Genomic DNA, 15016 nt, shown 5'->3' with positions numbered 1-15016 from the left:
CTCCATTGCATGTTGATCTGAATCTTATGTTCTACCTCCTTCTTGAGCTATTCTTTAATTTTCTTTATCCTTTCTCTCCTCCTGCCCTTAGACATTTCTTTTTTTTTTTTGCCTCTGGCTTAGCTCCCTTTTTCATTCTTCTACCCCACACCACATTACTGATGGGTCTCGGTTGGGTTTTGTTAGCTCCTATTTTTCTTTTTTTTTTAACTTCAAAATTTAATAAAATTTGCCATTTTGTATTCCATCTTACTTTTTAAAAAAATTTTATTGAAACACTGTGAGATAGTTTTAAGCTTTCATGTTTGGATTACAATCACACAATGATCAAACACCCATCCCTCCACCAGTGCACATTCCCCACCACCAATGTGTCAGGTATACCCCCCCACCTTTCCCACCCTCCCCCTGTCTCCATAGCAGACAATATTCCCCATACTCTCTCTCTACTTTGGGGTATGTTGGTTTGCAATACAGATACTGAGAGGTTATTATGTTTTGTCCATTATCTACTTTCGACATACATCTCCCATCCCGACTGATTCCTCCAGCCATGATCTTTCAGTGATCCCTTCTCTATTCCATCTGCCTTCTCCCATCCGCTCATGAGGCAGGCTTCCAGCTATGGAGCATTCTTTCTGGCCCTTATATCTACTGTCCTTGGATATCAGCCTTATGTTATATTATTTTATACTCCACAAATAAGTGCAGTTCTTCTATGTCTGTCCCTCTCTTTCTAATTCATTTCACTTAGCATGATACTCTCCATGTCTATCCACTTATAACCTTGTGAAAATACCTTGTAACTGAAGATGAAGGAAACTTTTAATTTTATGCCATTGTAAGATATTCGATCTTACTATTGCTGGCGCTCAAAAGGCTTGAATGTATGTTTTGCATGCAGGACACTAGGTTCTATCCACAGCACTGAATGGTTCCCTAAGCCCTACCAGAAACAATCCCTGAAAGAATAAAAACATTTCATATTTCTCTATGTAAATACATCCCAGCTGCTCAGTTTCTTTTGTAATATGCTGATGCTTTGACCTCTGGCTTAGGTAAGCTCCTGAAGCAATGACAGACCCTGTTGGAATTCTCCACGGGGAAGCCAGACAAGCACATGCCACTTAGAACATCTGAAATAGTTTCTCTCTTCTAAACCCACTCCTTGAGTCTTCCCAATGGTCTTTTCACCATTCCTCCCACTAGACATCTGCCTGATCCTTAGACCTAATGGCCAGTTACCCTGATCCCCACTCTCTCCAGCAGTGCCGAAAAGCTCTAGTGCTGTTCTTTTATCTGGCACATTCTAAGTGTTCTGGTCCAAGTCATACTCTTTCTCTCTCTCTCCTGAACTACAGTAAAACCGTGCTGTCTGGTTTCCTTCAATTTTGTTTTCCTCTAATACATTCTTTCTACCACTTCCATAGAAATCTTTTCACACATCCGGTTATTACCTCCACTTCCCCAAGACCTTCAGTAATATCCCAGTGCCCTTCAGTGGAAACAAGACCCCTCGGTAATCTGAACGAGTCCTCATGCTTCTTGTTTCCCTCATCAGCATCCCCATGAGCCTGGTCTTTCTCCCTCCCCATCTCCTCATTTTCACTGTGTTCTGTTGCCTAACAAGGCCAGCGGCTGTCTGCTGGATCTCCGTAAGGTTCGTTTCCTGGGATCAGATACTGTCTCCTGGATGGCCAACCCCTACACTCCCACCACCTAACTCAGACTCAGACTCATTCTACCAAAGTTAACATAATGATTTTCCTCCAGAATGTCTTTTCAAGTCCTAGATTACAAGGCACTATTTATTTGTGTTACTGTAGTGCTTTGTGTTTGTCCTAGCGAAAACAGTGATTATCTGTATTCCTCATGGACCTGGAAACAAGAACTACATTTGTCCTCTTCTATGAAAGACAATATATTGGTGCCATTTCTTTGTTCATTTCTTCCTATATTCATACATGAATGTTTACTGAGCATAAGCTGAATACTATGCTAATGGCAGGCTGTATTTCTCAGCAAGAGAGATAAGAACCCCACCCATTTATTTTTAATTATTATTATTTATTTGCTTTAGGCCACTCATAGTCAAGGCTTGCTTCTGACTCTAAAATAGCTATTTTCACTCCTTTACCCCAGGTTTCCTTTACCCCAGGATTTCAGGTCGCCTTGTGCCTGAGTTCTCCTTTACCTGATCAGCAAATGTGGTTAATACATCTGTGACTCCCTTTCCTCACCTACAAAAATAAGATGATTGACTTGACGGTTAAATAAATTTCCAGAGATTAGATGAGCTGCCACAAGCTCTATGTTTCATGGATGTCGGGTGCATCATTTATTCTCTCTTCGTGTCGCCTGTACACATTCTGGGTTACCATCTTGTGACCTTCTTTCCTCTTACTTTATCACCTTCTACAGGTCAGCCTCCCAGCAGTTTCGGGGGAGTCTGCAGTGTCTCATGTCTAGATATAATAATTGCCTTCTATGGGACCTACTTTTTACAGTAGGCTACAGAGGTTTGAGAGCCCTGGGGATCCATCACATGCCTTCCATTGCCACCTCACTCCAGTGATCACAGTTCATAATTGACTATCCTTTGCAGCATTATAAAAGAAAGAAGCTGATATCTTTTTATATATATATATAATATGCTATCCTAGAATAAAGCAGGTTTTTTAAAAATTTTTCAGTAAACCAGAGTAAAGCTATTTTACGTGAATGAACATGTTAACAAAATGACCCCACCTAGGAGTATTGTCAGAATCTTTCTGACCACAATTAACAATGAGAAATATTTTCTATCAGATCTACATGTGCACCCTCAGGACTGAAACTGAAATGTTGCTTCACAAAACCAGAGCTACTCTCTATATTATGGCAGCACAACATTTTCTAGTCCCTGGCATTTTGTGAAGAAACAAGTGGTTTAGAAAAGTATTGATCTAAGAAACAGTTGGACTTAAAATGAGAATAGACATAGAAGAATTTTATTCTTCATTTTTATTGAGGTTGTCTGGTGTACTGTAACTTTCCACAACCATGAATCTCCCGTTCTTCTCTCCCCAGTGGCAGCTTCATTCTGTACACCAGCTCTCTAGGGCTGTGGTCTCTGATCATTTGTTGTGCCCTTACTCTGTTTCTAACAACATGAATGAAGAATTAAGTCAGAGAGTCTTCAGTTGGCATTTTTTCCAGTAATCATCACTAGCTTCTATGTAAAACAGTAAAGCACTTCATTTTTCACTCATGTTGCATTTATTCAGAGCTTACACAATTTAACCTTTTAATATAGGTAGTCGTTTCTTTCCCTGCCAAGTTGTGAACTAGATCACCGTTAGAGTGGAGAGTCGCTTCACAACAGCCAAGAAATCTTGCTTCTCCCCCTGGCGTTGCCATTGCTCTCAGATCTGAGTTGTTCTGACCTGTTTTCTCTGAGTCTCAACTCAGAGAGATTAATCTTACTTGTCCTCTTCCCTCACCCACTCCCAGAGCTGGCTCAGGGACCCTTGAGAGAACACTTTAGATAAGTTTATATACCCAAAGCCTGTGTGTAAATAGAAAGACTAGTGGACAGGTAGAGTCTGTACTTGTAACTCTACATTCTAATTTTAAAATATTCCTTCTAGGTTTCTCAACTGAACACTCTGATTGCCCTTTTGCTGGGAGAACTTCTCCCTGGAGACAGGCAGAAGATCATGACAATTTGTACCATAGATGTACATGCCAGAGATGTGGTGGCCAAGCTTATTTCTCAGAAGGTAAGTAGTTATAGAAATCCCATGAGCTCTGCTGTTCCCTGAAAGCTTTCATTGTTGAGAGTACTTCTATGAAACTCATTGATTGTAATTTTGTATATTTCAGCTGACATTCATCAGAGGTTGGTTGTTCTTCCTGGGGTGTGTTTCAGTTGCGATAGGTGATAAATTATATCAAAAAAGGATCCTTATCAAAGTAATGTCCCAAAGGGTCTTTCCAGGCCAGGAGCCTCTGTTCAGATCATTGAAAGCAGAATAGGTCAGAAGAACTCTGAGAAGTCCGTGTTCATTCCTGATCTCCAGGCTTCTCTATAATACTATCCCAGTCAGCAGCCTGTGAAGATCACCCTGTGACTTACCCAATTGAGAGAGAGAGAGAGAGAGAAAGAGAGAGAAAGAGAGAGGAGAGAGAGAATGAGAGAGAGAATGAGAGAGAGAATGAATAAGAATTATTAGTCCTTCAATTTTTGAATTCCCAACTAACTGAATTTTTTTATTTGTTTTTGGGCCATACCCAGAAATACTCAGGGGTCACTTCCGGAGTTGGCCAGTGAACTGTATGCAATGCCAGAGATCAGAGCAGGGCCAGCTGCATGCCAGGCAAGCACCTTAACCCTTGTACTATTTCTCTGGCCCTAATTAAATTATTAAAGAAATTATTTTCTAATTTTTCCAGCACATTTATAACACTTTTTTTTCTTTATTCTTTTCTTTTTTAAATAGTTTTTTTAATTTATTTTTTAATTAGTGAATCACCATGAGGGTACAGTTACAGATTTATACATTTTCGTGTTCGTGTTTCCCTCATACAATGTTCGAGAACCCATCCCTTCTCCAGTGGCCATTCTCCACCACCAATAAACCCAGCATCCCTCCCACCCCCCAATCCCATCTCCCTCCACCCCACCCTGCCTCTGTGGCAGGGTATTCCCTTTTGTTCTCTCTCTCCAATTGGATGATGTGGTTTGCAATAGGGGTGTTGAATGGCCATCGCATGAAGTCTCTAGTCTACTTTCAGCATGCATCACCCTTCCCCGGCGTGGCCTCGAACCACATTTTACTTGATGTTCCCTTCTCTATCTGGGATGACTTTCCCCCAGAATGTGAGGCCAGCTTTCAAGCAATGGAGTCAACCGTCTGGTATTTATTTCTACTATTCTTGGGTGTTTGTCTCCTACTCTGTTATTTTATATTCCACAGATGAGTGCAATCTTTCTATGTTTGTCCCTCTCTTTCTGGCTCATTTCACTTAGCATGATACTTTCCATGTTGATCCACTTATATGCAAAGTTCATGACTTCATTTTTTCTAACAGCTGCATAGTATTCCATTGTATAGATGTACCAAAGTTTCTTTAACCAGTCATCTGTTCTAGGGCACTCGGGTTTTTTCCAGATTCTGGCTATTGTAAACAGTGCTGCGATGAACTTATAAGTGCAGATATCATTTCAACTATACTTTTTTGCTTCTCCGGGATATGTTTTTTTTTAAGTCCATGTTCCAGTGACTGGCAGTACTTCACGTAAAATGAAAATTTTTCTCATCCTTTTTTTCTAAAAAATATATCTACTTAAAATGTAAAAAGTGTGCATGTGCCTGTCTGCTGCTGCTCTGCATTGATAGATCAAACCTGTCAAATCTGTAGTCCCCATCTCTTTTGCTTTCTAGGGGTGATGGTGCTAGAGTAAGATGAATTCTTTCGTGGTTTGAGTGTCTATGCATTGTGAAGAGTTTGCTGTTGCTTTTCTTGTTCTTTCTCTCTTTATTAAAATTAGAGTGAATTTTAATTCTCTCACAAAGTGTAAGCAAATGCTTCTTTGTATAAGCCATGAACTTAAACAATTTTTTTTCTTGAACCAGATTTGGTGCTATTAGTCAATAATGTTCTTAATTACTAGTCCAAAGTTGATTCTTGGGGCCAACGATATGACTCAAGGAGTGGAGCATGTTTCTAATCTAACATGTGTTGGACCTCAGATTACTTCCCTATACCAGAGGCTGTGCTGGTGGTTTTTTGTTTGTTTGTTTTTCTTATCTTTTTTTAATAATAAGGGCTTGAACAGGTTAATAAGTACAGTCGGTAAGGCGCTTATCTTGCATGTGGCCAACCAGGTTTAATCCCTGGCACCACATATGGTTTCCTGAGCCCAGGCAGAAGGGATTTCTGGACACAGAGCCAGAAGTAAGCCCTGAGCACAGCCAAAACAAAAACTAAAAAATAAAAATGGTTCCACACCATGAACATGTATTCTTTCTTTGGTAATTTTGTGATGAGTTTTCAAGTATTCAGCCTTCAACTTGTTGGTGACTTGCTTGCAGTAGGATAAATTATGATTTAAATGTTTTCTTTATTTTTGTGACAAAGAGATAGAGGCTTTGTCTTTTTCCTTATCATAATGAAATATGCATGTCAGACTTAGATAGCTGTCAAATCAGTGGATAATATTTTTGGTACTTCAGTTGATGCCCCAAAATCCCTAGGGGCATATTTATTTTCTTTTAAGTCTAGAATGATCTTCCACAAACTGAAAAAGAAGACTAGATAGTACTGAGTAGGCTAGAAAAGAACACCAACCCCAAAATACTATGATTTAAATTTTTAAGAAGGAAACTATCTGTACTGAATGAAGACTGGTTTTACATTGTCTTTTGTTGTTAATAGAGTTTGTATCTGACAACCAAGAAGTATAGATATGTGCCATTTTAATACAGTATTTTTTATCTTATATCAGTGATATCACTGTAAAGTTACAAACATGATAATCCTCTAGGGAGGGATTTCTTAATGGGAAAAAATTGCTTGAACGAATTGATAGTTTTATAGTAAAAACCTTATGATGAAGGTGATTGCTCTTTTTTTTTCTGAACAAGTTTTCAGCCATCTCCATGTAATTACGAGTTGTGGTACATGCAAAAAAGCTTCTCTGTGTGAGCATGGGGTGGAGAGAGCCACACTGAACAGTACTGAGGGCTGCCCTCTGCTCAGTGATTGAAGGTTGCTCCCAGCAGTTGGGGGATGGGGACACCATTCGGTTCAGGAGAATAAACCAAGTTCTCTTGCATGCAAGGCCCACTATCCTGCTCCTGCCCCATTTGTGAGATTCATATAAAATAAAACCTGAGAAATAGTTGCCTCCCTTACCAGTGCATAGTATCCTCTGTAATGATCATGTGATATTTCTAGGTGGTCAGTCCCCAGGCTTTTGCTTGGCTGTCTCAGCTTCGTCACCGGTGGGAGGACTCTCAGAAGCACTGCCTCGTTAATATCTGCGATGCCCAGTTCCAGTACTTCTACGAATACCTAGGAAACAGTCCGCGACTAGTGATCACTCCTCTCACAGACAGGTAGCAAGATCGATGGGATTGGACTGGAAAAACCCAAGCCCCAAATGTCTTCTAGCCCATACAAAGTTATAGATCGAGGGACTGGAGTGATAGCATAGCGGGTAGGGCGTTTACCTTGCATGCAGCCGCCCCGGGTTTGATTCCCAGCATCTGGTCCTCTGAGCACTGCCAGGAGTAATTCCTGAGTGCATGAGCCAGGAGTAACTCCCATGCAACACCAGGTGTGACCCAAAAAGCAAGGAAAAAAAGGTTATAGATTAAAGAGAATGATAGAAGATGAACAAATTGGGCAACTGTGAGCAGTATTTCTTTTTTTTTTTTTCTAATTTATTTTTTATTGAATCACCATGTGGAAAGTTACAAAGCTTTGAGGCTTAAGTCTCAGTTACATAATGCTCAAACACCCATCCCTTCACCAGTGCATATATTCCACCACCAAGAACCACGGTAAACCTCCCCCCACTCCCCCACTCCCCACCCCACCACCACCACCTGTGTAGCTGATAAATTTCACTTTACTTTCTCTTTACTTTGATTACATACAAACAAAAAAACTCACTATTATTGTTGTGAGCAGTATTTGATGATCTCATTTGGTCATATAGTAAATGTGGACAATTAGAAAAAGAAAGTCACAGCAGGTTGCAGCCTGCCAATATGAAATTATGAGAAAAATTGATGAGTATTTCTTGGGACGGCATCTTTGATCACTTATTCCTGGTTCTCTACACCTAAATTCCCGGTATTAGGGTTTGTAACCACCTTGCATCTGGATCATTTATGATTAAGAATGTTTAATATTGTTTTTAAAGGCATGAATACCACTGTGGAAAGAAGAGAGGGATAGCATGGATTGGTTAAATCATTCAACAAATATTTCTGAGGCACTGTGCTAAGTATTCTGGTTTTAGAGTTGGGTGAAGCATGTGTGGGCCTAGAAGGGTAAAATGATAATAAATAATTACTTAAGTTTCCAGGCTATTTCAGGGAATAATATAAGCAACAGCAAAAATAAAGCATGGTGCTATGTTAAAAATGCTCTTTGAGAGTTTTCATAGATTGAGAGAGAAGACTTGGAGCTGAGACCTCATTGATAGTGAGAAACTATAGTAAGCAACTTTCTAGGAAGAAAATTGCAAAGAAATTCAGTGATTCTCAGGTGGGAAGGAGTTTGGCCAGTCCAAGTGGATAACTAGAAATCCAGCATGGCTCCCATATGTCAAGAGGATAAGGTTATTTTTATTAAAGTTTCTTATCTCATGGACCTAGCTAAATAAATTCACACGATCAGAATGTTATAGAGGTAATGATATGTTACACTGCTAAGAAATTAGTTTTTGTTGGTATTTCAACCATTGCTCAATTACTTGGTGGGAGAAAGATTTAATTCTGAACCTCACGAAAGAGAACACACATGACAAAATAATAGGGATGTCCTCAGTTATACACTGCCGCCACACTGTAAATTTCTCTGGGACAATCAGGGGAGATGGCTTCACATATATGTGGAGAAAGCTGGGCTGTGGTGAGGACGGCAGATTTTCCCACTAGATTTGTGTTCTTCAATGCATGCAGTAATCTGCTTGTGATTTCATCAGTTTTGTATCATAGGGCTTCTAAACTCAATTTTTCAAATTTAACTCTCTAACTAAAATTCAGTGTTGGCTATCTTAAGGAGTTAATTTATGGGCTTGTTTTTTTCTTTCAAATATGAGAGACTACAATTTGTGATTTGAAAAACTCACTTTAGAGTTTCAAAGCTGCGGATGCTGAAAGTCTGTTGGGTTTTTGTTTGTTTGGGGACCACATCCAGCAATGCTCAAGGCTAACTCCTTACTCTGTACTCAAGAATTACTCCTAGCACTGCTCAGGGATCCATATATGAATCCAGGGATAGAACCTGGGTCAGTTGTGTGCAGGATGAGCACACTTGTCCACTGTTCTATCTCTCCAACCCAACAGAGACGCTGTTATGTTGGTGTCACCATAACAGAGAGAAGGGAGGCCCCGGGGAAGAAGGGACAAAGAAGAATTCTTTTCAAGTTCATCTTTACACACAAAGATTTATTTTTACTTAAAAAAGGTTTTTTTTTTTACTTTCATTTACTTTTAAAAATCACTAGTTTACTTGGAATCTAAATGGAAGATGAATGTTGCTTTTGGTTGTGTGAACAGTTCTAGATAATCTACATTTACATTATATACATTTATTTTCCATTTTGATCCTTCAGATATTATTTTTAATAACACAAGGATGCTATGTAGATGCTATGTACATTAAGCTAATTTATTTGATGCTGATCATCCCTTTGTGTGGTAGGCAAATCTCACAGCATATCCTCTCTTATGTGTCCAGATTCTGCAGTTTAAATCAGCCAGCCAGTTTTTCAAGCAGCCATTGAGAAACTTGGGCTGGAACTTGACTGGTTGGGTGAGAATGGCAAGTTAAGCTGCCAACAAAGAGACCAATGTACAGTGGCTTCAACAACCCAGAACTGATGGTCTTCTGGGCAACCATGCAGAGAAGGGTGATCCAGCAGTATAGGCCAGCAGGAGGCTTCCATGTGCCAGAGAAAAAGAGGAAAGCAGTCTCTGAGGGCTCTTTTTTAGCCAGAGCTCACATCATTAGAGCATATAACATGCAGTTGAGCCTTGATCATTGGTCATTCATGACTGGAAGGAAGGCAGGAAATGCAGTCTGGTAACCATATGTCAAACCAAACTTGGAACTTCAGAAGATTATTAAGGGATCGTCTCCACTACAAAAAAGTGCTGCAATTCAGGTGTGAGACACTTGCTTTGCATGCAGCTGCTTCTGTCAGCTCTGCTTCTATCTCAGGCATATGGTCCCCTGAGCACCACCAGGTGTGCCCCCCAACACCCACCCAAAGTAGACAGTGCTATAATTTCTAAAGCAGAGATCTTTCCACTTCGTATTTATTGTAAGAGTCACATAACTGTGAGGTGACTATAAAATAAACACTTTCCACTTAGTGATTGCTTGTATGACCTGTGAATTTTCCAATGCATTTATCTTGGGCTTTATTAATATATCCCTACAGTAAAACTCACCTTATGGGATCATTCTGAGATATGTTGATATTAGTAGATATTAATATGGAGAGCTGGAGTGATGGTACAACAGGTAAGGAGCTTCCAGGTTTGATCTCTGGCACCCCTTATGGTCCTCTGAGCACTCCCAAGAGTGATCCCTAAGCATACAGCCAGAAGTAAGCCCTGAGCTCCTCTGGGTGTGCCCTCCCAAATATATCAAATATATATATATATGCACATATGTATATATAGGTGTGTGTATAGATATACATACTGTAGCACTGTCATCCCATTGTTCATTGATTTGCTTGAGCATGCACCAGTAACGTCTCCATTGTGAGACTTGTTGTTACTGTTTTTGGCATATTGAATATGCCACAGGGAGCTTGGCAGACTCTGCCGTGTGGGCAGGATACTCTCGGTAGCTTGCCGGGCTCTCTGAGAGGGATGGAGGAATTGAACCCAGGTCTGCTGTGTACAAGGCAAATGCCCTACCCGCTGTGCTATAAGAAAAATTATAAAATGACAAGATCCTGACAAGTGGTTTCTCAGACATATACATTATTGTTATTTAGAACAGACAGTGGACATATGTGTATACACACACATATATATATACACATATATATATATGATTTATATATGGCAGTCCAGCAGAGTCTCTTGCCCCCACGCTTGGCTGTCTTCACCAGGGCCCCTTGGAGGGGGTGGGTTGAGTTTCCCTCCCTGCCCCGAGAAAGCTCCTGTAAGTGCACGGCCACAAAGCGGCCACTCAACATCTTATAGCCTAGTTCTCCCTCTCGGAGAACCTGGCAATCTACCAAGAGTTCCTGCCCACACGGGAAAGCCTGCCAAGCTCCCTGTGGCATATTTATATGCCAAATACAGTAGCACTTATGGGTCTCATTCTTCTGACCCTGAAAGAGCCCCTAATGTGGCACCATTGGGAAGGACAAGTAAAGAGAGGCTGCTATAATCTCAGGGCTAGGATGAATGGAGACATTACGGGGCCCACTTGAGCAAATTCGACCATCAATGGGATGACAGTGATACAGTGATATAGCAGTCTGCTAAATAGATACTATTCTTGGTCTTCTGACTTCCATCTATTTCTGCCATGTCCACTGTCTGTTCTAAACAACAATAATGTATATTTCTAAGAAACCATTTGTCAGGATCTCGTCATTTTATAGTTTTCCTTATATTCTTATTTTATTCTTTGGGATTTTCTTTTACAATATTCTTCATGTTGGGTTTCATCTATAAAATATTACCGCACCACACCTTCCATCAGAGTATTTGCTTCCCTCCACCATTGTACCAGTGCCCCCGGCCTACATCCTTTTCCCCTCCCACCCCATCCCCCTTACCATAGTTGGCTTCCTACTCAAGACCAGGTCTCATTTTCTGTTGCCTTTGGACATTTGTTTTTCCACTACTCTTATTTCTTTATGTACCACATATGAGAGGTGATTCTGTGTTTGTCTCTCTCCTTCTGACTAAATTCAGCATGATACTTACCAGATCCGTCCACATAGCAGCAAATAGCATGATTTTATCTTTTCTTAAAGCCACAGTTGTATACCATTGTGTCTATATACTAACATTTTTTTATCCATTTATGTTCTCTTGGACACTTGGGTTGTTTCCAGATTTTGACTACTGTGAATAGTGCTGCACTGAACATAGGAGTGCAAGCAAGTGTATTTTCTGAATAGAATGTTTGGGCCTTTGGGGTAGATGCCAAAAATGGGGTTGCAAAATCATACAGCAGCTCAATTCTAGTTCCAAGTTTTCTGAGAGGTTGTATATTGTTTTACAGACGGTTTGGACAAATTGACATTCCCACCAGCAGTGAATGAGGGTGCCTTTTCCCACACATGCTCACCAACAGTTGTTTTATTTCCTTTGTGATATGTGACAGTCTCACAGGTGTGAAATGATATCTCGTTTAAATTTGCATTTTCCTGATGATAAGTGATACAGAGAATTTTTCATGTATATTTTGACCATCTGTATGTCTTCTTGGAGAAAGTTTTTTGTTCATCTTTCACCCTCCATTTTTTGATGGGGTCTGTTGTTTGTTCTTACAAAGTTTTATTAGACCTTTATGTATCCTGGGTATTAACCCTTTATGGAGAGAGTTGTGGGTAAATACCCTCTCCCAGTCCATGGGACATCTCTTTAATCTCTTTAGTCTATTCCTCATTCCATATTTGACACTGCAGAAGCTTTTTTTCTTAGTTTTGTTTTGGTGCCACACCTGGCTGTGCTAAGGGCTTAGTCCTAACACTGTGCTAAGGGATCACTCCTAGTAAGCTCAGGGGACCATATGGAGTGTCATGGATCAAACCTGGATCAGCTGTGTGTGGGGCAAGCATCTTACCCATTATACTACCACTCCTGCCTTCTTAGTTTGATGTAGTCCCATTTCTTTACTTTGCGTCTTTTGCTGGGCCAGTGGCATTGAATCATTTAAAGATACCTCTGTAATCAGTGTCATAAAGAATTTGGCCTGTTTTCCTCTGTATAAGGTAATGGTTCCAGGTCTGATATTGAGGCCTTTAATCCATTTTGATGTGGCTTTATTCATGATGTTATAAATTCATTTTTTTTTGCTTGTGCCCTACCAGTTTTCCCTTCACCAGCTGTTGAAGAGGCTTTTCTTGCTCCACTTGATACTTTTTGCTTTAAATTTTTTTAATTATTATGAAGTTCTAGTGATTCATGATTGGGTTGCGGTACACAGTGTTTTAACTCTGATCCTTTCACCTGTGCCCACTTTCCTCCACAAATGCCTCCCTCTTCCCACATTCACTTCCCACCCTGATTTTATGAGAAGAACTTTTTTTTAAAATATGTTTTTGCACTGTGATTTGCAGTACTGTTGTTGTTAGGGTTTCGTGCATAATACCTTACCACCTTTCAGCATTACCTCTTTCTCTCTTTTGAACACTTACCCCCCCCCATAGATGTTGCCCCTCCCTGTCCTATCCCTCAGCCACATTAAGTGGCATGTTTCCTATGGAATTCCAATTCATACTGTTTCCATTGCTTTTAGGTACTCATTATTGCACCTTTATGTTTCTTTCTGTCGCACATATGAGAGAGATCATTCTGTGTTGGCCTTTCTCACTCTGACTAACTCCATTTAGTATGATACTTTCCAGGTCCCTCCATGTAGCAGCATATTTCATGACTTTTCTTATAGCCAAGTACTATTTTGTTGTATACGTGTCTCATAGTTTCTTTATCCATTCATCTATGCTTCAACACTTGGGTTGTTTCCAGATTTGGGCTGTTGTGGATAGTGCTGCAAGGAACATAGGGATGCAAATGTTTTTTTCAGTTTATTTTTGGACCATAGGGATATATTTTGAGAAGTGAGGTTTGCTGAGTCAAGTAAAAGCTCAATTGCTAGTTTTGTTTTGTTTTTTTTAGGAATCTCCATATTATTTTCCAGAAATAAATGTGGATCAGTCCACATTCCCACCAGCAGTGATGAAGAGTCCCTAGTTACTCCCCGCATCCTTGTCAGCACTGGTTGTTTTTGTTCTTTTTGATGTTGTCAGTCTCTGTGGTGTGATGAGATATCTCATTGTTGCTGATTTGCATCACCTTGATGATTAGTGATGTAGAGTATTTTTTCCACTACCTTTTGCCCGTTTGTATTTCTTTTTTTTTTTGCTTTTTTTTTGGGTGACATCCAGCGATGCTCAGGGGTTACTCCTGGCTTTGCACTCAGGAATTACTCCTGACAGTACTTGGGGGACCATATGGGATGCCAGGGATCGAACCCGGGTCAGCCGCATGCAAGGCAAATGCCCTACCTGCTGTGCTATCGCTCCAGCCCCACTGTTTGTATTTCTGATGGGGTTCTAAAAGTGCCTTATATATCTTTGATATTACCCTTAATCAGATGAGAGTTAGATAAATATTTTCTCTGATTCCATAGGTTATCTTTGTATCCTGACCATCATATCCTTTGAGGTAGAAGCTTCTTAATTTAATATAGTCCCGTTTGTTTATCTTGGCTTCCACTTACTTGGTCATTGGTGTTTCATCCTTGCAGATGCCTTTAGCTTCAATGTCATGAAGAGTTCTTTTCCTCTTTGTTCTTATGGACTCAAGTCTGATATCAAGGTCTTTAATCCATTTTGATTTGACTTTTGTGCATGGCATTAGAAAGAGTTCTAAATTCATTTTTGGCAGTAGCTGACCAGTTTTTCCAACACCACTTGTTGAAGAGGCTTTCCCTGCACCATATCATGTTTTTTATTCTTTATCAAAGATTAATTGATCAGACACTTGAGGGTCTATTTCAGGATACTCAACTCTGTTCCATCAATCTGGAGATTTGTAGGCATTATGCACAGTTGTGAACTTTGTTTTGTCTTAAGTTCCTTCAGTGCTTCTTGCGAAGATGGCTTTGAAGTTCCTGAGGATGTTGCATCTCCATGAAGCGTGGTGGGGTCCCACATGCTCCCGCATTGTGTCTGTTGTGGTCTGAGGATGAGTTTTTCTCATTCACCATCCTCCACCCACCAGGGAGTTCTCTGAGGGAGTCAGTTGAGCATTGCTCACTTCCTGCCTGCCAGAGCTAGCCCAAACAATTTTGTTGTTTCTGTCTAGTTATCTGGAACTCCAGGTAAGGTTGCAGGGGGACTTACAGTGCCATAGGTTCTACCTCTCCTCCAGTTGTAATTTGGGGTTCTGTGATTTCTTACTACCATGGTTTCCTTTGTGACTCTTTGTGGGAGTAGGTGCTTGAAACTAGTATTAAGTTATTATTAGCACGATGTGGTTGGGGACAGTCAAGACACTCCAGAGGCCCTGGGTTCACTGAATGACTCTTAAGT

General features: G+C 40.3%; 1 protein-coding gene across 1 annotated transcript in view; it reads left to right on the top strand.

Annotated features, from left to right (window-relative positions):
* The window catches only part of DNAH11 (dynein axonemal heavy chain 11), a 323685-nt gene that overhangs the window by 128810 nt on the left and 179859 nt on the right, over positions 1 to 15016 (top strand). Inside the window, exons 31-32 of the mRNA XM_004604267.2 lie at positions 3630 to 3761; positions 6943 to 7103. Of these exons, the coding sequence (XP_004604324.2) occupies positions 3630 to 3761; positions 6943 to 7103 (293 nt within the window). The remainder of the gene's footprint in view (positions 1 to 3629; positions 3762 to 6942; positions 7104 to 15016) is intronic.

Source organism: Sorex araneus, chromosome 1 (genome assembly GCF_027595985.1).
Source record: "Sorex araneus isolate mSorAra2 chromosome 1, mSorAra2.pri, whole genome shotgun sequence".
Taxonomy (NCBI): Eukaryota; Metazoa; Chordata; class Mammalia; order Eulipotyphla; family Soricidae; genus Sorex; species Sorex araneus.
Note: the sequence above shows the minus strand (reverse complement) of the source record. Positions and strands in the feature narration are given on the sequence as shown.